The sequence below is a fragment of the Podarcis raffonei genome, chromosome Z (assembly GCF_027172205.1).
Source record: "Podarcis raffonei isolate rPodRaf1 chromosome Z, rPodRaf1.pri, whole genome shotgun sequence".
NCBI lineage: Eukaryota > Metazoa > Chordata > Lepidosauria > Squamata > Lacertidae > Podarcis > Podarcis raffonei.
In genome coordinates, this window is record NC_070621.1 from 46,857,904 (window position 1) to 46,884,751 (window position 26,848).

At 45.9% G+C, this 26,848-nt stretch overlaps 1 protein-coding gene across 2 annotated transcripts in view; it reads right to left on the reverse strand.

Moving 5' to 3' along the window:
• LOC128406207 (transmembrane 9 superfamily member 2-like) overlaps nt 1–26,848 on the reverse strand; it is a 76,966-nt gene that overhangs the window by 12,174 nt on the left and 37,944 nt on the right. Inside the window, exons 14-17 of one of the 2 annotated variants that reach the window (XM_053373340.1) lie at nt 26,355–26,506; nt 25,245–25,356; nt 23,430–23,601; nt 7,102–7,751 (exon numbers count right to left, since the gene is read on the reverse strand). In XM_053373340.1, coding sequence (XP_053229315.1) covers nt 7,684–7,751; nt 23,430–23,601; nt 25,245–25,356; nt 26,355–26,506 — 504 coding nt within the window. In that variant the 3' untranslated portion in view covers nt 7,102–7,683. Of the gene's footprint in view, nt 1–7,101; nt 7,752–23,429; nt 23,602–25,244; nt 25,357–26,354; nt 26,507–26,848 lie in introns of those variants that run through there. The other variant, XM_053373339.1, reaches the window with a different exon arrangement.

Below are 26,848 nucleotides of genomic sequence, written 5' to 3' on the forward strand. Positions count from 1 at the left end.
CTGGGTCACTTGCTCTCAGCCTAAGCTACACCACAGGGCTGTTGTGATGATAAAATGCAGTGCTGGGGAAGACGTCTGTAGGCCACCTTGAGCTCTCTGGAGGAAAAGCAAATGTGGGAACTGTAGCTCATTGAGGGGTAAACTATAGTTCCCAGGATTCTTTGGAGAGTGCTTTAAATGCATGATGTGTATACAAACATAAAAATTGAATGCCCTGCATTTCCTTCCAATTTGCCAGTCATATTCAAATATCCACGTTCAGCATTTAAGCCTGCATATGTTTACTTGGGAGTAAGTCTCCCTGCGTTTCATGAGGGGTGTATGCCCCTAGCAAGTGTGTTTAGGACCGCAGCTATAACTACTGAGCCGTACAGCCACAGGTTATATTTTAGGTAGAAACCCATCCTTGGCTTCCACATGTCCTCTCCAACTAACCTGATCTTGAACTTAAAGGCTCCTCCCTCTCCCCTCCCCCCAATACCTTTCGTACATTTTTTTAAAAAGAGCAGAGTGGAGGGGGCTGCTAATAAGATTCACCTCAGTGGAAATTCTGCAAAGGGTAATCCATTAATATCCTGGAAGCACTTTAAGAGATTTTATAGGAAAGAGGAACTGAGTTAGTGTACATTAACAATACTAGCTGATTATTACTTTGATCCCTGCTCCACAAATTATGTTTATTCCCTTGGAGTGTGTGTGTTTAAAGAAATGTTTTATTTCTGCCTCTCCCTCCCTGCAATATTACTTCTAAAGCTTTTACGGGGGGGGGGGGAGTATATGAGAGAGAAAGCTGGATGGGATGCTTATTCACAAATAAAAGAAATTGCCTGTAATTTGTGGTGTTCCTTTTGCTATTACTGGAAAATTTGCATTTGAATAGGGGCTCTTTTTCCTCTGCAATCCAGCTTCACCTTGATCCTGCACTATAATCGCCCTCCCTCGTTTATGAAATCACAGCAGGCCGCCGTAGAAATTATGTCACACATTCAGCTTTATAGATTCTGCTGCAGGTGAAAAAGGGATGCTAAATTGTGCAGGGCGGAGTTGGGGGGGGCTTCCCTTTGTCATTCCTATATGAGAATTAACGATTTTTAACAAGCCCCGTTTTAAATATATATTTTTCAGCTTCTTTGTAAAAGCATTGTAAAAGTGGAGATCATCTTCCACTCCTAGGGATTACGCTGTTACACGTCCTAAATATCAGAACAATTCTCATTTCTGTAAAATAGGGTTGGGGGGGAAATGCAGTAAGCTCAGCCGTTCTCTATGCTCTGAATGCGGTCCCATGTGCGCCATGCATTCAAAGCAGGAACATGCTGCTTTAAACAGTCATAGCCCCCTCCCCTGACCCAAAAGAATCCCAAAGCTGTAATTTGCTGAGAGCTTCAAGGAGACCCCCATTCCCATCACTTGGCTACAATCCCCAGAGTCTCCTGGGATTGTTGAACCACTTTAGGCAGCGGGATCTGCAACAAAATATTGCAGTGCGGAGTGTTCCTGTCTGCCACCATTCCGTTTTCTGCTAGACCTCGTTTCATTCCCACTCCTACCAGCACCAGATTTAGGGCTGTGCAGGCGGTTCGCCCACACAGCCAAGGGGGCTAAATAATAATAACAATCCTATATTTATACAGGTACTTACTGAGAAGATCCATAATAGAGCAACTGTACACAATTTTGAAATAAGAAATATTTTGCAGGCACCAAATTTTGTCCTTGCTCTGGATGTCATATTACCAAAGTCTTCCCCAGTTTTCCCCTCCTCCCCTAACCATCTGTCAGGGGAAGCTGCCTTATACTGAGTCACGTCACTGGTCCATCTGGATCTGTACTGTCTACACTGACCAGCAGCAACCATCTGGGGTTTCAGGCAGTGGTGTCTCGCAGTCCTGCCTGGAGATGCAGGGGATTGAACCTGAGACCGATGCTCTACCACTGACCCATAGGGCTTCCTTCCCTATGGTCAGTGAGCACACACTGTCATTTCTGGGCTGTTCTGGGGGCTCCCTTGTTAGAGCTCCTCCCCCCCCCCACCCCAGAAAAAAAACCTGTACTTCTGCAAACCCCCAAGATCCTCCATGCCTGTTGATTCCTCCCTCTTCCTGACAGATTACGCCATTTTATTTATACTGACTTCATACAGATGGGCACTCAAGCCTGAGACATCAGAAACAGAGGGAATTGCATATATAACAGAGGGAGTCACTGTGGTGTAGTGGTTAAGAGTGTTGGACTTAGGACCTGGCACACCAGGTTTCAAACCTCCACTTGGCCAGGAAGTTCACGGGGTGGCCTTGGGACAGTCCTTGTCTCTGGGCTCTAACCAGTCTTCTCCGATAAAGAAAACAATGCCCGACCTGAAGAATTTGGAGCAAATGATTCAGCAGAGGAAACACAGCCCAGAATAACTAAGGAGATAGTACAAGAATACTTGGCTAGTCTAGATGTATTCAAGTCTCCAGGGCCAGATGAACTGCATCCAAGAGTATTAAAAGAACTGGCAGATGTGATTTCAGAACCACTGGCAGTCATCTTTGAGAATTCCTGGAGAACAGGCGAAGTCCCGGCAGACTGGAGGAGGGCAAATGTTGTCCCTATTTTCAAAAAGGGGAAAAGAGAGGACCCAAATAATTACCGCCCAGTCAGTCTGACATCAATACCAGGGAAGATTCTGGAGCAGATCATTAAGCAAACAGTCTGTGAGCACCTAGAAAGGAATGCTGTGATCACCAATAGTCAGCATGGATTTCTGAAAAATAAGTCATGTCAGACTAACCTGATCTCATTTTTTGACAGAATTACAAGCCTGGTAGATGAAGGGAACGCAGTGGATGTAGCCTACCTTGATTTCAGCAAGGCATTTGACAAGGTGCCCCATGATATTCTTGTAAAGAAGCTGGTAAAATGCGGTCTTGACTATGCTACCACTCAGTGGATTTGTAACTGGCTGACTGACCGAACCCAAAGGGTGCTCATCAATGGTACCTCTTCATCCTGGAGAAGAGTGACTAGTGGGGTGCCACAGGGTTCTGTCTTGGGCCCGGTCTTATTCAACATCTTTATCAACGACTTGGATGATGGACTTAAGGGCATCCTGATCAAATTTGCAGATGACACCAAACTGGGAGGGGTGGCTAACACCCCAGAGGACAGGATCACACTTCAAAACGACCTTGACAGATTAGAGAACTGGGCCAAAACAAACAAGATGAATTTTAACAGGGAGAAATGTAAAGTATTGCACTTGGGCAAAAAAAATGAGAGGCACAAATACAAGATGGGTGACACCTGGCTTGAGAGCACTACATGTGAAAAGGATCTAGGAGTCTTGGTTGACCACAAACTTGACATGAGCCAGCAGTGTGACGCGGCAGCTAAAAAAGCCAATGCAATTCTGGGCTGCATCAATAGGAGTATAGCATCTAGATCAAGGGAAGTAATAGTGCCACTGTATTCTGCTCTGGTCAGACCTCACCTGGAGTACTGTGTCCAGTTCTGGGCACCACAGTTCAAGAAGGACATTGACAAACTGGAACGTGTCCAGAGGAGGGCAACCAAAATGGTCAAAGGCCTGGAAACGATGCCTTATGAGGAACGGCTAAGGGAGCTGGGCATGTTTAGCCTGGAGAAGAGGAGGTTAAGGGGTGATATGATAGCCATGTTCAAATATATAAAAGGATGTCACATAGAGGAGGGAGAAAGGTTGTTTTCTGCTGCTCCAGAGAAGCGGACACGGAGCAATGGATCCAAACTACAAGAAAGAAGATTCCACCTAAACATTAGGAAGAACTTCCTGACAGTAAGAGCTGTTCGACAGTGGAATTTGCTGCCAAGGAGTGTGGTGGAGTCTCCTTCTTTGGAGGTCTTTAAGCAGAGGCTTGACAACCATATGTCAGGAGTGCTCTGATGGTGTTTCCTGCTTGGCAGGGGGTTGGACTCGATGGCCCTTGTGGTCTCTTCCAACTCTATGATTCTGTGATTCTGTGATTGTAGAGTTGTTGAATGAATAAATGAAGGAAGGAAAGAACCATGGATGTAGCCAGGACTTTTGTTAGGGGGGAGGCCTTTCATTGTGGGGGGGACAGAACCTCAGTTAGCTATGTATTTCTATTGATTTTTATTGATGGGGGGGCAACTGTCCAACCCTGCCCCCCCCAGCTACACCCATGGAAAGAACAGTGTATGTCACCTTGAGTTCCCTGCAGAAAAAGTGGGATATAAGTGTTAAGAGTAATAGAGTAGAACTGTCTATTGTAGCAACTTAAAAGAACTTTCAGAAGGCTGATGATTTGCATTCTGAATGTCTTTTGATCCAAGTTCTGAAGTTACCCACTGCCATGAGATAACTCATTAACAGGGAGAGCAAAGGAAAGCACAAAGTATATGGGGCAGTGGATAAAAAAAGGCCAGCGCTACAGAACCCTAGAAGCAAAAGTCAGAAGCGGGTACTAATTGGTAAGGGACAGTTTTGTTCTCCAAATGGAATTCACATTTCTGAAGCTTAGCCATTGCTGATCCAAACAGATGAACACTTTAATGACGCCGCACACTGGAAGTTAACATGTTCATAGCAATACAGTCATTTACGAATGGATGCAATCCCCTGGGACTGGTTTTTGGGGAAGCATGCCATCTAATCTAACGGGGTGGCGTGGAGTAAGGGAATGCTGAACATTAATTCTGCTGCACTTTCCACAAATAACAACACAGAACAAATGAGCCCAGGACTGCAGTCATCAGGTGGTAACTGCAACATCCAATGAGGATATGACTGTCAACAATTAAATTATATCCAGGTTAAACCCATTTAAATTAATGGACATAAGTTAGTTATGTCCAGTAATTTCAATAGGTCTGCTGTCAGTAGGACAAACATTTGGGCAACACCTATGGGACCATGATTTCCAAATGTTTACCTCCAGGACACTCTTTTCTCAATAACTTAAGAGAGTTGTGGGGCATCCATCTTTCTTGACAAAGTGGGCACATCTGGAATTTTAAGAAAGTGCCATGGGCACCAGCCACAAAATGGCAACCCCAGAAATACAGGAGCAACACGGGCTGCCCCCACCTGCTCCATCAACTTCTCAGCAATGGGAAAGCCATTACTCACAGGGAGTAATTACTATGCACCTTCCTTGAACAGATTATACATTTCTCACCAATCCAGACTAAAATTCTAGACATTTCCTTCTTCAAAATAAATGAACACTGTGTTGTTGAGGGTGGGCCTTGTGGACATGCATATATGATGGTGCATTCTACGTTGTAAGTGGGAGGGATGGTATGATAGTGATTGGAAGGTGTAAACACATGTATTGATGAAATTATGACAAACTTGATAGAACAAAGGAAGAAGTACCGATTGCAGAGAAACTTTTAAATGCAAGACTCCAGCCTTCTCCCTACCACCTGCAACACACAGCTCAGTTACTGTGCATTGTTATGGGGAGGAAAAAACCCCGATCCTTAATCTTCGTGGAACCAAATTGCTAAAGAGTTCGATCGCCAGCTTTCTTCTTTTTCCTCTTCTTCTTCTTTAGCCCTTTCCAAAGGTAAATTTTCCCTATTTTCCTCCTCTGCAATTGGCACCAAAGGCAGGGCAAGCCGTGTGTTTTACCCATTTGTGCAGGTGCCCTCAAGTGATAACGACACAAATGTTTTCTGAAAAGCAACATTACTAGTAAACTACCAGTTTGGTTCCAGTACTGTCATTTTCTCACAATTTTACGGTTAAGGTGTGCTTCTTCTCCCCTTCACCCCCTCCCCACTCTCCCAAACCTTCTGGTAGAAGTTGCAATTTCAATGGGAGCCTTGATTCCATACACGGTTATTTGCCCATTATTCTGTGCCTGAAAAGGAGAATTCCCTGGAGATGTTTTTTTTAAAAAAAGGAATATATACGATCTCCAGGCCATATAGTCTAAGGCATTTTGACAACGGCTCCATGGCCTTTCAATATATTAAGATGCCTGTCAACAAACAGCACAGGAGGGGGAAGCAAAGCAAAACACAAAAATATGGCCAACGTGCACAACTGATTAATCTGGCTCTTTATGGAACAACCCAGGGGCGCCCTCTGCTTCGCTGTTGCAATAAATCTGTGTTTTCAATGCAGCGAGTCAGACGTCCAAGTGTTTTTCCTCCAGTTGAAAACAGACAATAAATCACATTGGCTACTACAGATGCTTATGTCAACTATAAATCCCTGGCTCCATCACTGCAGAAGGGCGGACCTTCCTAGCAAGCCAAAACAAAAGGAGGGGAACAGAGGAGAGGGTTATAGACCTTTGCATGTAAAAGGTTCTGGGGTTTGATTGCTGGTATCTCTAGGTAGGTGTGGAACCAGGGGTGGAGAGCCTATGGCCCGTCAGATGTTATTATTTATTATTTGGTTATTAAATTTATATACCGCTCTTCATCAAGAGACCATGGGGTGGTTTACAACATGGAACACATAATAAAAAGGACACCACCACCCACTTTAAAAGGCCATAGGTTGATTAACAGCCAAAGGCCTGCTTGAAGAAGAATGCTTTTGTCTGGCACCTAAAGATATGTTAGAAAGGCATCTGGCAAGCCTCCCTGTGGAAAGTATTCCACAATGGGGAGCCAACACAGAAAAGGCCCATTCTCATGCTGCCACCCTCCAGAACTCTCATGGAGGAGAAACACAAAGAAGGGCCTCAGGTGATGATCTCAGGGTCTGGGTCAATTTCCATGTGAAGAGGTGGTCCTTGAGATATTGGGGTCCTGAGCCATTTAAGGGTTTATAGGTGAGCACCAGCACTTTGAATTGGGCCTGGAAACTAATTGGTAACCAATGCAGTTGGGCCAGGATTGACATTACTGTATATGCTCAACCCGCCATGACCACTGGCCATGCTTTTTGGGGCTGGTGGGAGCCATAGTTCAGCAACATCTGGAGGGCCAAAGGTTTCCCACGCCTCTTGTAGGTAAACACTGCATTAGATGGATGAAGGATCTAACTAGGATAAGGCTGCTCCCTATGTTCCTTTTATTACAATATATAAACAAATGGTTTTGGGACTTCAGCAAACTAACTCACTCAATGTAACTGATGAAGCAGCCACACACCAGTCTGTTGGAACTGTGCAGCTTTATTCAAAACGAAGACAGTGTGGTGTTTCTCCTCCTGCCAAGAGATCTGCACTTGACACTAAATGCTTGTACATTTGTATAAGGTGACCGGCTAACCTGCAAAGGAGATGCAGACTATTATGTACAGTTGTACTTAAATGTTAAGTTTTTAAAAGTCACATTTTTTTTACATAGGATTCTACCGGACGGTCCTATACTGTGAACAGAATAATCAAATAACTGTGTAAAAAGAGAAGTAGCAAAGTCACAAGAAACCCCAGCTTGGGAGAAGCAAAGAGTGCAACACACACGTTGTTAAACTGGATTCGTTCTTTCAGCTGCAAACAATAATAATAATAATAGTAATAATAAACAACTTGGGATGCAGCATTTGTAAAAAGTGATAGAAGTCAAGTTCTCTGGAATTGTCCAACATTCCTTGGGTCCCGTTCTGCTTTTTGGTGCCAAGATACCAACTCTGCATGTCTATTTTTAAGGTGTCACGTTTATCCCAGTACATGGTTAATATATATATATATCCATTGACTTGCTGGATATGTTCAAGAGAAACGTGGAAGATCTTCAGTCTACTTTCACAACGCTGTAAATCTTACTAACGAACCAGAAGCACACAAAAAATCCAATCGTTCCTAAAAAAGAAGAAGAGAAGTTGAGATGTTTACATGCTCCTGGAATGCAAAAGGTGCCCTTCCTGAACAGGGTGAAATGTTGGGTAGTTCTTGTTACACCACCTAGCACTTGCTTAGGTTACTTTCTCTTTTGTCAGAGAATGGTAGGCTAGAGGGAATGTTGGTTTGAGTTTGCAAGGCACATCTTACCTTCTTAAGCAAAACCACATGCTCAGGATCACTTAACATGCACATCAATTATGCGAAAATTGTTAAAGAGATCCTGATTGTGAAAAGTTTCCTTGAAAACTTACCGGTAAGTCACATGCAGGGATTATTTATTTAAAATAAAAATAGACCGCGTAAGGCTGTAGTTGACTATCCGTGCTCAAGAAGAAACAAAACTCCTGTTAACCACTGACTTGTGTGCCAAGGCCCCAAACCCTACCCCTTTGTTGGAATAAAGACACTTGACACACACACACACAAAAAAAACTGAGGTTCTGCCCCACCTCCAACATGAAGCCTGGCTAAGCCTATGGGGCAGGACCCACAACAACATAAAAAAAAAAAACTCCTGTTAACCTAGCAGCCAAATCCAAGCTGAATATCCACTGTATTGTTCACCCAACATTTTCTCAGTGGCAATGCCATTTGCCTAGCCCTGCGACTCACTACCCAGAGCCACTTCTGGGAAGCTGTGAAGAATGTACAGTACACCACTATGAGAATGGAGATAGAAGGACTCAAGTCAATCATTCTGGACTCATAGTGTTCTGTGAGCATTAAGAACAGCCCTGCTGGATCAGGCCAGTGGTCCATGTAATCCAGCATCCTGTTCTCATACTGATGAACCAGGTGCTTCTGGGAAGCCCCCAAGCAGAGCCTGAGTGCAAAAGCAACTCTCTCCTCCTGCATTTTCCAGGAACTGCAATAAAGCAGCTCCCAGAGTCCTGGGAGGCACATGGAATTGCCTGCCTCTTTGTGCACCGACTCTATGTTACAAACGTGACATGAAGGCTTGCAACATGAATCCTGCTGTGTGGAAATTCCTTGCAGATGGCCGCAGTGCCTGGAGACAGTCAAGTTGTGAATCCATAGCAATGACCAGAGGAGGAATGCAGAGAAAAGAAACGCCATGGTGCATCTGCAGCAACACAACCAGGCCCCTTCATCTGCCCCACCTGCAACAACACATGTCTCTCTCCTGTGTCAGTCTCTACAGCCATAGCAGGAGCTGTAACTCTCCAACAGTTTGACTTTACCCCTGAAGGTGCACTCTTCCATTGTCTCCCAAGACAAACGGATGCCAAGAACAGTATGCGCACTGAGGTCTACCATGGTTGAGCATAAAGCCAGAATTCCAATACTCCAAATAACTACAAAGCAATGCTCATGTCATGTGTTCCCTCCAGGTATACACCAAACATGAAGAGGGAGTGGAGACGTGCCCTACTTGACACACCTGAGCTTGATTAGTTATGCCTGCCAAGAGGTGCTTATGTGTGTGCAACAGTCTTCATGCATGCATCTTCCATGTGATCAAGGGCTCATGCACAGCTAGGTGCACACAGGTGTCCCTCTGCAGGTATTCAGCTTAGCACAAATCCATTGGAAAGAGGAGCACAACGACGGAGGTGAGAGGACACCAGACTGGGTCCCAACTCCCTTGCCACTCTGTACAGAGGTGGATGGCTCTTTGCACCATATGTGGACATGGCAAGAACACAACGACCTACCCCACATTCTTTTCAGGGAACGGTCATAGCTCAAGTGGTGGGTGGAGCATCTGTTTTGCACACAGAAGTATCTGGGTTCAACCCCCAGCATCTCCTGACAGGGCTGGGAGAGACCAGTAACTACGATCCTAGAGAGTCACTGCCTGGGTAGACAATACTGAGCTAGGCATGCCAACATTCTGATTCCACTTAAAATTTACTACTTAAATTTTGCATCTGTGGCCACTCTTCTGAGCTGCCTTGTTTTTAGGGATGTGGGAGGGGGGTGTTACTGGTTAAGAGGGGGAAAGAAATATTAAGAAATAAACTCTGGTTGCTGCCTGTTTCCAAGACATTCACATTTCCCAAAGAACTATCTCTATCGCAAATGCATCCCATACGCCCTTCTAGATAGCAAGCCATGAGAGAAGCACAATGGCTTTGCGAGCACCTCCTTATGAACTGAATCCTTATGCATGCATGCAGATTAGACAGGTCAGTAGCTGCTGCTAACCAAAAGAAGGCACCCTTACAAAGGAAAAATAAAAGGGTTCACCCCGACCCTCTCCCCCTGCAAGCACTGCTGCCCTCTTCCCCACCACCACGACACACCTGGCTTGCTATTCTAGTCCCCTCATATTGCCACTTCTCTCTTTTTCCCCAGTTAAGGCTTTTTTCCCCACAGCCTGCTATTATGTTCTGCAGATTACCCTCTTCCGCAGGGTTTGCAGCTATCATCCTTTCAAACAGTGGGGGGACGGCAGATTTACTGCGCTTGATAGGAGATCATACGCCAGCCACAAAAGGATATTTAATTCCTTTATGGGCTTGACATCTCAAAGTCTTTCCAGTCCGCAGTCAATTCTCACTCCTCCCCACTGTGTGAGGCACTCCTATCTGGCGCTAGTGTGACCTCTGTGGCCTCCCGGATCTCACATTTAAAATTTTTGTTTTCTAGGGATCCTCAGATGGATAGATGGAGAGTTAGGCAGACAGAGGGCACAGAAACACACACACACTCCCCATGCACACATAAGCATCTAGGAGTTAAAAAAAAAAGGATTCCCAGTTCCTAGATGTTCCGACAGGCTTTACACATATTGCACTGGTGGTGAAAGATCTGCACTGGCTACCTATTAGCTACAGAGCCAAATTCAAGGTTTCATTGTTGATATTTAAAGTCCTAAACAACTGGGGGAGGGCAGCATAAGAGTATAAGCAGAGCCCTGCTGGATGAGGCCAGTTACCCATCAAGTCCAGCATCCTGTTCTCACAGTGACCAACCAGCTGCCAATGGGATGGATATCTAGCACAGCTTTCTTCTAAAATGATAAAATACACCTATCTTTTTATTTTAGGAAGTAATGGGTGCATTATAACCTTCTGAGCTAAGAACACTCACTGAATCTGGGAGGGGTAGATTTGGGGTGGGAGGTAACCTCTCCTCTCGCCCCTGGTAGTTCCTTGAAGAACTTTAGATGGAACCCCAGAACTACACTTCCTCGCATATGAGACAGTTCAAGCCTCCCTTAGGACCAAGGATCTCCAAACTCCCTTGGGATCCTACCATCTCAAGCAGAATAAAACACAGCCAAGAATCTATTGGTGTTCCAATATAGCAGGCATAGGGTGGAGAGAGTGGATAAGATAAAAGTTTTACTCCTTATAGAATATTAGCAACTCACGCAGCACTCAGAAAAGCTGAGTGCTGCAAGACTCAGAGCAGGCAAAAGGAAGTGTTCCCCCCCCCCAAAACAATACAAGTTAAACTATGAAACTTGCTTCCACAAGAGATAATGATGGCCACCAAAAGAGGATTTGACAAATGCATGGAGGATAAAACTATCAACAGCCACTAGTCACGACGGCTATCTGCTCCCTACACTTGGAATATCCGCTGCTGGGAACTGCGGGTGGAGCAAGTGCTCTGGCACTCAGGTTTTGCTTGTGCGCCCCCACAGGCATTTATCTGGGTTGCCACTGTGAGATCAGGATGCTGGACTAGATGGGCCATTGGCTTGATCCAGTAGAATGCGTCTTATGTCATAAACATATCGCATTCCCAACAAAAAAGCTGAAGATTTAGACAAGTTCGAGCAACCAGAGAGCCTGTGGATCTTAATACGTGAATAATAAAATGGGCATTCCCATATTAATTATTTGGACTCAAAGTCAAAGTGTGGCTTCCAAAGGCTCCATCAAGGTAAAGAGCAAAGGTCAGAATTCCACCACTGCAGAATTACTACAAACCAAGATCTCCTTTAGCAAAACCACAACGCCAGCGATCTAGTGATACGGTAGTGACTGGAAGGAAACTCAATAAAGCTGTTCAGCTATCCAAGTTCAGCCGTCCTTGCCAACACCAAAACCTGTGATCAATTAGTGCATGCAAAAGAAATAATTGGAAACACAGGTCAAGAACAAAGCTGCATTCCCCACTCCCCGTGTTTTTGCAAACAGAGACCCTTCAACGCACCTCTCTCACTACAGAGGTAGCTGTCCAAATCCAACCTCCCTCTAACATCCAACTTAAAAGTGCCTGGCTGACAAGGCTGTTTTGCATTATCAGTAGCTTTCACCAAGCAAAACAGGATGTTTTCCTAAATAAAAGCATTTTATGGAACATAAAATGCCATTCTGATAGCTCATAGTAAACTGTCAGAAGGGTTCCTATCTTAAAGGTTACAGAATGATGTGAAGAACAAGGAGGCGACTCTGTGCAGCTTGTCAGACAACACAAGGGGGAGGGAGGAGATCCATTAAGTTGCTCATGTCCTCCCCCCCCCAAAAAAAAAAATTAAGCCTGGAAAAAAAGGCCTTATCAGGAGAAGAACACCTTTTAAAAGCAGAACACCACATATCTCTTATATGGCATTTTATGGAACACTAGATAGTAGGATTTATCAGAGGTGAATATACTAGAATAAATGAACCACTTGCTCTCACCAGTAAGGGAGTTCTTGTTCTTTATCTGAAGAAAATATGGAATTCCTGAAGATGGAATTTAAGTTTCATGAAGCAACTAAGTCCCCCTCCAGTGGTTGATATCTATTATTATAATTGTGCATTGCCTTTCAGCCAAAACCAAATACAAAATTCATAATAATAAAAACAAACTAGGAAATCCCCCAGGGCTATCTGGGAAACCATTAGATTCGTCAAACTCTGAGAGCCGACCATCCTCATAGGTCCCTCACCACTGGGGGGGGGGTGCTGAGAGCCTAAATCTCATCAGGAAGTGGTGTGACCATGACAAGGGACTGATGTCAATATTCTCTACTTTCAGATCACCCTCTTCTTGCCTAGCCAAGAAAACAAGGTCTAGAGTGTGACCTGCCACATGAATTGGATCAATGTTAGAGCAGCCCCATGCTTGTTGTGGCAACCATGATGTCCTGAGCCACCTGCTTTGGCCTGGATGCTGAGGTCCCTCCACACGGCTTCAGTCTCAGTGATACAGGCCAGATCGGCCTCCTCCTTCCCAATCAGATCAACAGCAGCAGACCTGAGGGCTGGCTGATAAGACAACCACAATTCCCCAGATTTGAGGGAGCCACTAACTGCCTGTGCCCCTCACCAGGCTTGCCCCACACATGGTATCTCCCCCTTGCCTAGAACCACTGCAGTTGGGATTTCCCCTGCTCTCTTCAGCTCCTCTCTTTCCAGGAACACCTTGCCTCCCTTAATTTAGAAAAGGGGAAAAAAACCCAAATTATTTTTTTTAAAAAAGATAAAAAGCAGTTACAACAAATTTAAACATTTTAAAACATTAGGGCAAGGCCATCCCCAAAGAAAATAATGTTATGGGGATGGCACTTGCCTCTCCCTGATGCCGCTCCCTACGAAGGGGGCAGTGTCAGCCCCTACTCCCCTGGTAGATTCAGCCCAGGTGGGTTCTCAGTCAGCCAGCCAGCAGGGGGTGGAGCAGGGCAGTCTTCCCTCTGTTGGCCAGAGGTGCAAAAATGCCTGCTTCCTCGAGAGGAGGGGGAATTTCAGTGGCTGTGGAGGTGAGTCAGCTCTCTCCTCCATTGTTGATCTCTGGCTGCTGCTACCCCTGAGAGTGAAGTGTCTTGGGACTGGAAGGGCAGAAGGCTGGGAGGCTAACCATGGGTGGAGAAAGAGCCAAGGGCTATTTGTGGTTTTGTCCTCATCCTCCTCCCTGCTAAATTCCACAAGGAGAAACCTGAGGCTAAGGAAGACAAAACTGACAGCCACCCAGGCTACCCACACTGCTTGTTGGTGGACGCTGGTAAAAAGGCAGAAGTTGGTGGGGCAGCGTCCCACTTGCCCTAATGGTCCAGCCTACACTTCCACCCTCTGCAAATCTACAGAGGACACTTTTTTCAATGGAACATTAGCTAAACTGGAGGATTCACTGCACCACACTGAACAAGGGGTTCGTGAAATACTCTGGTGATGTAGATGGCAATGCCTTCCAGTTACAGGCCTGAGCAGAGGGAACCAGCTATTTCCAAACCATGTATTTACAGGGACCACTTCTCTAATTAAAACACAACATTGAAAGACAAGCACACATCTGGTAGCAGATTCTCTTCCTCATAATCTTGTCTGGATTACACCCCTTCCTCCCCCTTTATTGCATTATAGACATCACTCTAATAAATGTCTGTAGCAGGCTGTTTGTCCAAAGTGTCCTTTCTTCTAGAAAGGGCACAGCATTCATGTATCTCTTGCCGCAAAATTTTGCAAGCCAGAGCCTCCGTCACTAGCTCTGGAAGCTCTGAGTGCACGAAGAATGCAAAGGGCATGACATTGCACACAAAAAGGAGAGGCTCACCGGGCAGGATGCATCCCAGTGAGGTTCGGCTGGAAATCTCATGTGTATGCATATGAATTGTGAATGTCTGCACAGTGTTTATAGCCAAGCTACGAGGTCAGTCAATTCCCTTTTCCGTTACATCTCGGTGTTGTGTGAGCACGCATGAGATTATGGGTTGTATCCAGTACAGCAGTAAGTTAAAGTCATTCGGTGGTATACCTGTTTCATCGGAGAAATGCTTTGCACTAATGAAACGCTGCTGCGCAAGAGAACGGACAAGCTGGTTGCTGGTAACTCTGTTGCCACAACGAGTTTCCGCTAGCAAAAGAGTTGCATTTTATTCCTCTATTGCACAGCTTTGCAACTCACCCATATGCTAGTGCAAGAGCCTTGGTGGTAGTTCGCAGATAGCACTGGATACAGCCCCAAATACACACACACACACACACGTGTATATATGTTAGGAGGGCTTTTTAATGAAACATCCCAACCCTATTCCCACCAGTCTGGTCATAGAATCATTATGTTTGGCACTCAGAGACGGTCCAGCGCAGTGAGGACTGTTTCTTCCTTGGGTGTGCAGAAATGTACTTCCAAACTTGTGGCACATCACTCTTGCCAAATAAGCAGCCCAGAGTTCATTAACAACAAAGGAGGAGCTCTGTTAGATCAGACCAAAGGCATACCTGCTTCAAAAACCTATTTCCGACAGTGAAGAACCAGGTGCCTCCCGGGAACCAAGAAAGCACAATGACCCTTCACCCAGAGGTGCATACAGCTACCATGACTAATAAACCTTGACAGACCTCTCCTCCTCCACGGAATGATAGGTATGTAGGCCTGTATGGTGGTGTGGTTCGAGAGTAGGAAGAAGACCTGGGAGACAAGGGTTCAAAACCCCACTCAGCCCCAAAGTTCACGACCTCTTAGCCTAGCCCACCACACAGAGTTGTTTCAGGGATGAAATGGGGGGGAACCATGTACCCCACCTTGAGCTTCCTGGAGGAAAGGTGGGACATAGGTGTTAATAATAAAACAAGTAATTCCTTTTTAGAGCTATTCAAGATGGTGGTCATTGCCATAGTCTTGTGGCAGAAAATCCCACAAGTTAACTATGTGTGTTTTACTGCCGGTCGCTCTGCATTCCCCAATTTTATATACAGATGGAGGAACAGCCTTGCTCACTGAAGTGCTGCCCTGCTGTAAAAGTGTTAGATGGGATGTTTCAAACCACCACCACCCCCAAGCCAAAGCATCCTCTCTAGTCAACATGCAGGCTCATTTTATTATGCTCAGACTAACATCCCAACCTTTTCTCTTTGATCTTTTGTTCTCCCCCTCCTCTAAACACCATATGTCAGTAATGAAACAGATCAGGAACTACTTCCAGTCTGCATGTGCTCTATAGAAGTACTCTGTGCTGACATGGAGAAAAGCTGCATTTTTATATTGAGTGTGTTTCTTGGTTCCCCACCACCAATGACCATAACTCAGTGGTGAAGTATCTGCAAAGGATCCTAGGTTTCATCCCCGGCATCTCCAGCTACAACTGGGAAAGACTTCCTGTCTGAATTCCTGGAGAGTCACTGCCTGTCAGTGTATACAATACTAAACTAGAGGAACCAATGGTTCATAAGGCAGCTTCCTATGTTCCTAGGTAATGTCGCAATACTTGAAATGAGTCTGTCTATACTGTATTGCACCTGACTCTTCGCAAACGTGCATTTAATGGAGAGAGAGAGAGAGAAGAACTCAAAGCTCTGGCCAATTGCAAGAAAGCAAAAAAACAGAATATATATCCTGCACTCTGGCAACAGAGTGTGTGTGTGTGTGTATATGCACATTGGTTTTCTGCAGCCAAGAACTGTCTACATCATACTGCTTTCAATCGCCACACAGTGGGGGCTGCTTTCGGAATCTGGAATTCTAAACACAATTTACCCAGGAGATCAAAACTCAATTTTGAAAATGGCATGAACTCACAAGTGAAAATGATGATCACAAAACAGAGGGTGTAGAGTAGCCACCTGCTTCCAACTAAATGCAGCATTTTCTTCTGTGTCCAAGCACGTAAGAAGGACAGTAATCATAAAGCTATCCCTGCACAAAATATACCCATTCACTTACCATATTATTACCCGGAGAATCATACTGAAAATTGCTAGCTACAAATTTAGAAGAACAGAAATAATAATTGCAAGAAGCAGCATGGTATTAGGCCAGCACAACGAGGTCCTGTGTTACCCTCATGGGCTATTGGGGGAGCCCCGAAGACACCCAAGCTAGGGGCCCAGAAGGGGTGGGAGAGGGGTGAAGAGTCAGACACACAAATCCAGGCACTGCCATCTCACCCATAAAACCACTTGTCTTCGGTGGAAGGGTAGAGCACCACCCAGCCACATTCTCCTTCAGTGCTCTGGTTCCTGTTGCCTGGGCATGGGAACCCAGTTAGGATCACTGACTGGCAGCAAGGAAAAGACCTATTGCACAAGATGACACAGGGCTCTGCTCTTTAGAAGGTCCCAGGTCAAATCCTGGCAGCCACAGAGCTGTGGAAGCCCCTCCCCTGAGACTTCAAAGAGATGCTAAGACCAGACCAACGACACAATGCTGGATGAAAGACACCTTAGCAAAGGAAGTTTCATATAATGTAGGGGTGGGGGACCTTTTTCAGCCAGAAGGCACATACCCTAAAGGAGAATCTGCCTTGCCCCACCCTCTAGCCCAAGGAACCTTCAGGAGGGTGTTGCTACTGGAGGAACAGCTGTGAGGGGTGAGAGACTCAGTGTTGGCCAGCAGGTAAAGGCTTTCCCCACCTGCCTTGCTCTGCCCTCCAGCCCTTGGAGCCTTCATAAGGGAGCTGTTTCCAGAGGAAGAACTGAGGGGTTAGAGACTGTTTGCCATCAGGGGGTGGTTGGTTTCACCTGTGCAGCTGCACCTCCAGCCTGACGAACCTTTGGAAGGGGAGTCTCCGGAGTATGTGTGCATGAACTTAGCAGTGCTTGGTTTATTTTTTGGGTGCTATTTCGTTAAGGTTGTTTTATAGACTACAAATGCTGTATTGATTTGTTCATCATATAATATGAACTTTGCTTTAATTGTGATGTTTAGCCCATTTTTTAAGTTGCTGCTTTGTTAACAGTGTTTTATGGATTGTAATTGTTCCACCGATTATTTGTTGATTATTGTATACAACTTATGCTGTACGTGGGATGTTCTATAATGTTATTGCTATTGATTGTTTTTAAACTGCTTTGGGATGCATCAGAATGAAAAGCAGAATATAAATATAATAAATCAGCTTTCTGGGAGCCACATAGCAATGCTGGGTTGGACCTGATGCAAAGGTGGGCAGAACAATGGACATAACTTACTGAAGTTCAGTAAGTTATTTTCCACCCATGCAAGCCACAGGTCTACGCACACACACACACACACACTTCACTCCCCCTCTTACACGCAAGCAAGAGACATCATTATCATTCAAGGGCACATGCCAACCAGGCAAAAGCACTCAAGGGGGGGGCATGTTTTGGGGAGAGATCAGAAGGCAAAACAGAGAGGTCTGGATATCATGGTTGCTTTGTATTTTCCATGGTACTCGTTTGGTCAGACTGCAACTCTTCGGTGGGTACAAACCTCCAACCCAAAGTCTGAAGGTTAAGGAACACACCCATCTCCCTTCTCACAAGCTGATTACCTCCTCTTTTTCATGGTTTGCCAACGGTGCAAACCAGGAATTGCCTTCAAGCCATGATTCAAAAATGTGGTTTGAAAGTGGGCTTGCAAGCCACAGTTTGGAGACAATATCAGCACTCAGAGGGCTAGAACAAGCAAGCAAAGTGATATGTTCCTAAGCCTCCAAACTGTGATTGGCACATGACATCTAAACCAGACCTTAACGCGAGAACACACAGGTGTAAACTTTGCCACGGCACATTTAAGCCTCACTGCCCTTCGTATCAAGGAAATCAGGGCCGACATATCTGACTATTTTAATCCCTTTCAGCAGCAGCTGTGACAATTTCAATTATCATTTCCTATATGAAAAGGATATTTCTGATTCTAGCAATTTATATCACACAAGCGAAACTGAAATTGGCAGCTAACCCAAGCTAAACCCAGACAGGCATTAGCATACTGCTTTAGTTCAGAATTAAAACATTTTTTTTGTTTTAATGCTAGAATTTATTTGGGGTAAATTATAGGGGGGCCATCTGGAACTTGCCTGCAGAGCTGTGGACTTAAAGAAGGGTTAAGCTGGGAACACCAATTCCCATATTTACTTACTAATAATTTTAAATTGGTGAGATTAAATCCTACTCGCTTTCTACTTCCATCCGACTGAAGACAGCTAAAGAAGAAATCCTTCTGCAAGGCCACAAGCAAGGATGAGAAAACCCTTTAATGAAAGCTTCCAGGAGAGCAGCCATGTTTGCTTTTTTATGCAAGGGAGAGTAGGAACACAGGGAGCTGTCTTATAATAATAATAATATAATAATAATTTATTATTTATACCCCGCCCATCTGGCTGGGCCTCCCCAGCCACTCTGGGCGGCTTCCATAGAAACCAAAAATACACTAAAATATCACACGTTAAAAACTTCCCTGAGGGCCTTAAGATGTCTTCTGAATGTCAGGTAGTTGTTTATCGCTTTGACATCTGCTGGAAGGGCGTTCCACAGGGCGGGCGCCACTACCGAGAAGGCCCTCTGCCTGGTTCCCTGTAGCTTTGCTTCTCGCAATGAGGGAACCGCCAGAAGGCCCTTGGCGCTGGACCTCAGCGTCCGGGCAGAACGATGGGGGTGGAGACGCTCCTTCAGGTATACTGGACCGAGGCCGTTTAGGGCTTTAAAGGTCAGCACCAACACTTTGAATTGTGCTCGGAAACATACTGGGAGCCAATGTAGGTCTTTCAAGACCGGTGTTATATGGTCTCGGCAGCTGCTCCCAGTCACCAGTCTAGCTGCCACATTCTGGATTAGTTGTAGTTTCCGAGTCACCTTAAAAGGTAGCCCCACGTAGAGCGCATTGCAGTAGTCCAAGCGGGAGATAACCAGAGCATGCACCACTCTGGCGAGACAGTCCGCAGGCAGACAGGGTCTCAGCCTACGTACCAGATGGAGCTGGTAAACAGCTGCCCTGGACACAGATTTGACCTGTGCCTCCATGGACAGCTGTGAGTCCAAAATGACTCCCAGGCTGCGCACCTGGTCCTTCAGGGGCACAGTTACCCCATTCAGGACCAGGGAATCCTTCACACCTGCCCGCCTCCTGTCCCCCAAAAACAGTACTTCTGTCTTGTCAGGATTCAACCTCAATCTGTTAGCCGCCATCCATCCTCCAACCACCTCCAGACACTCACACAGGACCTCCACCGCCTTCACTGGTTCTGATTTGAAAGAGAGGTAGAGCTGGGTATCATCCGCATACTGATGAACACCCAGCCCAAACCTCCTGATGATCTCTCCCAGCGGCTGCAGGTAAATGTTGAAAAGCATGGGGGAGAGGACAGAACCCTGAGGCACCCCACAAGTGAGAGCCCAGGGGTTTGAACACTCATCCCCCACCACCACTTTCTGAACACGGCCCAGGAGGAAGGAGCGGAACCACTGTATGACAGTGCCCCCAGCTCCCAGCCCCTCAAGACGGTCCAGAAGGATGTTATGGTCAATGGTATCAAACACCACTGAGAGATCCAGCAGAACTAGGAAACAGCTCTCACCTTTGTCCCTAGCCCGCCGGAGATCATCAACCAGTGCGACCAAGGCAGAGGGCTGAATCCCGACTGGAAGGGATCCAAATGGTCCGCTTCTTCCAGGCGTGCCTGGGGTTGTTCAGCAACCACTCGCTCAATCACCTTGCCCAAGAATGGAAGATTTGAGACTGGGCGATAGTTGGCCATTGTGGCCGCATCTAAAGATGGTTTTTTAAGAAGCGGTTTAATAACCGCCTCTTTCAGCGGGTCTGGGAAGGCTCCCTCACGGAGGGAAGCATTCACCACCCCACGAAGCCCATTGCCCAGTCCTTCCTGGATAGCTTTTATAAGCCAGGATGGGCAAGGATCCAGGAGACAGGTGGTTGGTTTCACTCGTCCAAGCAGCCTGTCCACATCCTCGGAGGTAACAGATTGGAATTGATCCCACGCAACTTGACTAGACAAAGCTCTAGCACTCTCCCGCCCCGGCCCTGCTCCCACGGTGGAGTCTACTTCTTCCCGAATCTGAGCGATTTTATCTGCAAAAAACTTTGCAAAATCATTGCAGGAGATCATGTGGCCCGTACTGGGCCCCGATGTTGCAGGTGGTTCCGCTAAATTGTGAACCACCTAAAAAGTCTCCTGCTGCTGTTTTCTGCAGATGCAATAGAGGTGGTGAAGAAATTCTACTTTGCCGTCGCTATCGCCACTTGGTAGGCTTGACGTTGAGCTCTAACCTGTGTCCGGTCAGATTCGGAATGAGTTATCCGCCACCGGCGCTCTAGCCATCTCAACGATTGTTTCATTGCCCTCAGATCCGTGGAAAACCACGGGGCTGTCCGGGCTCCATGCAATCGGAGAGGGTGCTTCGGAGCCAAACAGTCAATAGCCCTGGTTAACTCCACATTCCAGCGGGCCACCAGGGAATCAGCTGAAAGGCCATCAACATAGGATAAAGCATCCCCTACCACTCTCTGGAAACCATTTGGATCCATTAAGTGGCGGGCGCGGACCATCCGAATTGGTCCCACCTCCCTGCAGAGGGGATGGGTCGCAGAGAAATCCAGTTGCACCAGGAAGTGATCTGACCATGGCACTTCTTTCGTTTCGCTTTTACTTAGTGTTAGATCACCAACATCCATAGAGGTAAACACCAGGTCCAAGGCATGTCCGCGGCTATGGGTTGGGCCAGACTTATTCAGGGACAGCCCCATGGAGGCCATGCTTTCCACAAAGTCCCGAGCGGCCCCTTGTAAGGTCATGTCTGCATGGATGTTAAAATCCCCTAGGACGACCAAACTAGGTGTCTCCAGGAGAATATCCGCCACGACCTGAAGCAGCTCGGGCAGGGAATCCTTGGTGCAGCGGGGAGGTCGGTACACCAAAAGGAATCCTGTACTGCTCCTATTGCCCAACTTCCAGAACATGCACTCGGAAAACTGGGTCTTCCCAATAGGACGCCTGGTGCAAACTAATGACTTCCTAAAAATCACTGCAACCCCCCCTCCCCGCCCACATGACCTGGGTTGCTGTGCGTAAGAGAAACCTGGTGGACAAGCAGCGGCAAGGACAGGCCCATCTGCTTCATCCAACCAAGTCTCTGTTACACACGCCAGGTCAAGTCCTCCATCCATGATCAAGTCATGGATGGCAGTGGTCTTATGAATCATTGACCTGGCATTGCACAGCAGCACCTTCAGGTCATGTGGGTATCCCTTGCTGATTCTAGTATCCATCTGGTCAGGACCAGACCTGGAGGCAGGAATAGTCCTCAGACAACGACTAAACCTGCCTCCTCTGTAATGACATGGTCTGGTCTTAGCGTAACTCCTCCTCCTACCCATGATCACTGAGATCGGTTGTCCCAGTGCATCCCCCCCTGTGGAACATGCCCCAGCCATTTTGTGGGCTGGGGCCCACTCCCCGGCATCCCTGACCCCTCCCCTTAAGAACAAAACAACACCTTAAACAAACAAACAAACAAACAAACAAACAAAACCAATAAAACCAATAAAACAATACAAACAAAAAACTGTAAAAATTACAAAAACATCAAAATCAAAAAAATTCCCCAAGCCCAACCAAACATCCATCCCACCCCCACCCCCCACATACAAAAAATTCAAAAGAAAGTTTTTAAAACATTTATACAGATTCAGACTACAGTATTGGGTCCATTTAGTTCAGTAATACCTACACTGATTGGCAGCAACCCTCCAGGGTTTTTCCAGACAAAAGGCTTTTCCCACCAGCCCCACCTGGAGTTGCCAGGGACTGAACCTGGGAACCTTCTGCCATAGAGCTAAAGCCCCACTCTACCTCTGCCATCAGCCAAAAGCCTTTACGGAGTCTTGTGGCACCTTAAAGACTCAAAATATCATAATAAAAACTTGATAATTTTATTTGTCTTTAAGGTGCCAAAAAGACTCTTTGTGTCATGAATAGCAAGAGAAACATGATTCCAGCAGAATTTGGAGAATTATTATTTTTTCACTTTTATCATGTTATGCTCCCTGAATACTCTATCCATGTGTAAGCTCGATCCACCCTTCAAATGCACATTGTCCTGGTTCACACGTACAGTAAGAAATCAGCAAATGTGCGCATTTGATTACCGGCAGGTGAATGTTAGAAAACTCCTTTCAGTGCTGAATGAGCCCTTTATATGACAGAAGAGCATTCACAGCCTCATAGTAATACTCTGAAAGAAAGCATCCAGAATAAAATGGCCCAGGAATGCATGAATTAATGATGGCCACATTCAAACCCAACATTTAAAGCAGTATCACACCACTTTAAACAACCATGGCTTCCCCCATAGAATCCTGGGAACTGCAGCTAAGGGCGCCGAGAATTGTTACGAGACACCCCACCCCATTCCCCTCACAGAGCTACAATTACCAGAGTTCCCTAGGAAGGATTGGTTGCTGAACCATTCTGGTACCTGTAGCTCTGTGAGGGGAATAGGAGTCTCCTGAAAACTCTCAGCACCTTTAACAGACTGATTTCCATAACTCTTTGGTGGGAGCCCTGTGCTTTAAATATATGTTGGGAAGGTGGTTGATGCCTTTGTGCTCTGAGTGGGTCCCATGTGTCACATACTAATCCTACCCATACTCCTATGTTGTGCCCTCCAGATGTTTTAGACTACAACTCCGAACATCGCTGACCATTGGCCTTTTGTAGTCCAGATAGGGAAGGCTGTTTAAGCCCATATTCTGCCATACTGGGACTTTAAGATACCAGGGGTGGGGGAGAAAGGAAGAGCTTGCAGCTGAGTAGTAGAGTATGAACCCTGCAAGCAGAAGGCCTCACCTTCAGTCCATAGCACCTCCTGTTCAAAAGATCACAGGCAGGACAACTCACCTAAGGCAGAGGGCAGAGAATCCTGACTTGCCTGGAACCAAAGTCTAGCTTGGTACAAGGTGCCTTCGCATATGCTCCTATACATAAGACATATCTCCCAACTCTGAGACGCTCAAAGACTTGAGAAATTGACTCACCAGTGAAAAGGAAGAAAATCAAGACCATGATCATTGTATATCCGAAGTATAAAATGGTGCTGGCAGTTCCTGTGATCTGAAGTTTTGAGAAGAAATAATGGATGGCGTAGATGAAGAGATAGACGGCGGTGAAGCTGCTGGTTAAGAATGACCTCCACCACCAATGATAATCCTAGAGGCAAATCAAAAGAGGTTGAGAGGCAAGGAAAGCATGAAAGACCCCCCAAAAATGCTTCCCATGTTTATTTAGTGGACCAGCCTTAAGCTGTCCTTGCACATGTCCACACTTACTAGTCTGAACTATGCTTTATTAGATTTGTTTCCCAGAATTCTATTTCACAAATTCCTGCAGGATAAATCTGGCCTACCAAGCCGCTTCCATGGCCTGCCAGCCCCTGCAAAATCAGGTGCTTCTTCGGTTTGCCCTTCTCTACCTCCTCCTGACACTGTTCTGTTGCTGCATCTTACCAGCCAAGAGAACTCACATCAACACTGCCGTGAGAGCAAAATGCTGCAAAGGAGAGGTGAGATGAATAGTCTGTGCCTACGTGTCTTTCTCTGTGGGAATGTGTCTGCATGTAAGTTTGGGTGAGTGGGTGAAAAAGAGAGATGTGTGCCTGCACATTTTAGAGACAGAGAAAAAGCTGATCACCCCCCAGCCTACTGCCATTTGACCAAAGAGCTGTTCTTCTTCAGCCCAGGTGCACAACAAACGATTCAGAACCCAGTTTGTGGCTCACCCATGTTATCTAGAAAACTGAAACTAATTCCTACACTTAAGAGCTTATTTGCATGGCAGGCCTCAGGTATCTTCACTCAATGCAGCTTGTTCCACAAGGCATCTGTTTGCAGCTTGCCTAAACCCCCAAAATCTGTCTACCACAAGTATGAGAATGGAGTGTTATAGACTGTCCGCATAACGAAGCAACATCTCTGTGACTCCGCCACTAATATCAGCACCAAGATAAAACACCACCACTTTTATATTACACAATCTGCATACATTTGCATGACTTTTTTTCTGCTGCTCCTGCAGGTCATGGGGAGGAGTTTAGTGCAATCCACCAAAGCTTTGAACAGTCCACCCCTTTGGCTTTCAAAATCATCACGGAGCCTATACACTTTCAGGACTAATGTCACCATTACACTCTCTTCCCTTTAGTTAGGGGCAAGATCCCAAAGGGATCTGCAACCAGACTTGCAATTCTTTCTTTGACTAGCTAAACTACGGCTTTCATGGAGCCCTAGATAAAAAGTAATTTTCAGGATGGAGCTACTTAGCAAGGGAACGGGACACAAAGATGGCAAATGTAACAAGGGGACAACAACCTATGCTTTTTGGTTTTTTTAATTCCAGCTGGTATGCAGATGCAATCGCATCTTGATGATACATTACAAAGACTGATTTGGCACTGAAAGCTGCAGCAGTCTGTTACGTTGGCAACAGCAAATAGAAAGGGAGGGGATCCTCAGTTTCACTCCCCACCCCTTGGCATCTTGGCCTACTGCCACCATGCAGAAGTGTTATCCTCTGCCGCTACTCCTAAACAGTTGCCCTCACAGCCAAGCTGCTTATTCCACAGAAAGGAATCCAGGCTACCTAAGCACAGCATCACCCACTTTCCCTTCCTACCAGCAGGTCTACTACGCACAGCTGGCAGCCACAACATGCATTAATCTTTCCAACACAATGGGGAACCGATGCACCAGCAAGCTGCAGGTATTGGCTCAGCCTCCCTGATGCTGCCAGCTGGTGGCTGATTCCCGTCCAGCAACATACTAAGCTTCGCAACGGAAGTGGCAGGTCAGTTTTACCTCGGCACATAGATGAAAATAGCACAGCAAGACCGTTGCTTCTGAGCATGTAATCAGGAGGATGATAAAGACTAAGAACAAGAAGCCAAACATGTAGTACATCTGGTGAGACCTGGAATGAGAGAAGTCACCGGGTCAACCTTCGCCCAAGATCTCTGCACCCACCCTCCTTTCTCAAGGTCCAGCATCATGAAGGCCTAACAAGGACTGCAGGTGGCATTGGCACAGCAGGAAGAGTTCCAGCCCGCCCCCCGCCCCAGTTGGTTAAAGACTACAGTTCATGATACGTTTAATGCCTAGCAATTAGGCTGTGGTTTTTGAGAATCCAAAGCCTCAAATTCTCAGCCAAACAAGTTTCCCTCTGTCAGGTTCCCACCTCTCACCTACCTGAACTCAGAAGCCTCTCTCTATCACATACCAACTTATGCACCTGTGCTTCTGAATAAGTTGCTGTTCTGTACATATATTACCAACTGGAAGGCAATGGGTCCAGAACAGTGACTCAAACAAACACACAACAGCTTTAGGGTGTGATTCAATTTTAGAACCACTTTCTAAGTATGCAAGATCCTCTCTGGCTCCTTTCGTGGCTCAACTGAAATTCTATATTAAACATTCTATGGGACTTTATAAATAAACTTCCAGAATTGGATAACATCAACTACTGAATGATATATTTGTTAGTTTGGATGTTGCTTCATTGTAAAATATATTCTTTTTCCCCCCTGTGCTTTTTGTTCCTTTTCCAAGTTTTTTTGAGGTCCCTCCCCTTTGGGGGGCATTTGGGAGCTGTATTTCAGCAACATCTGTATTTCATTGCACTCTCTTCCCTTCAGTTAGGGGCAAGATCTTTAAGGGATCTGCACCCAGACTAGCGCCTGCTGTTTTGAAGAACAAATGAATGACCAAACCCCAGCAGGAGGCAATGGGAAGGAGACAAACCCAGAGCAGTAAACCATGCAGAGAGCCAGCAGGCAACCTCTTCTGTAGATGGGTGCTTTGGGCCCACACAGCAGCCTTTCTTCATTTAATTATTTCTCACAAAGAAACAGCAGTGTGCCTGGCATGTAGCTTGGTAATTTCGAATTCAGAAAAGGGGGAGATACTCACCAAATGCTGTTTAAAATGAAGAAGAGCTGGATAAAGATACACCCAAAGGGGAGGATGCCTCCCATGATGATGCCCGGAAGAGGCTTGGTGAAAAAGGACTGCTCTGGGATTTGACGAGGAATCTGGTTTGTACGCACCGGGTGCTCAATGGGCTAGGGAAAGTTAAAAAAACAAAACACCACAATTAACATGGCAGACACATCTAAGGAAACAGCAAAGCCACATTTAAAAGGTGCAACGATTTCAATATGTAAAAATATCATTATTCCCCCAACAGGGAATAATTATGGCTAATGCATCCATGTACTTGGAGGGCCATTTCTGATCTGAGTGAAAGACCACTGTGTAAGAAAAGCAGTCCCAAATACAGAGATGTTCCTCTCTTTGCAGAAGACCCCCTCAAAAACTTTCCATGGGCTGCTGTAGTCTTCTTTAATGTTCTTTAATTCATGCTGCAACACAACACAGTGGTGCTATACCGCAAGAAGTCGTCT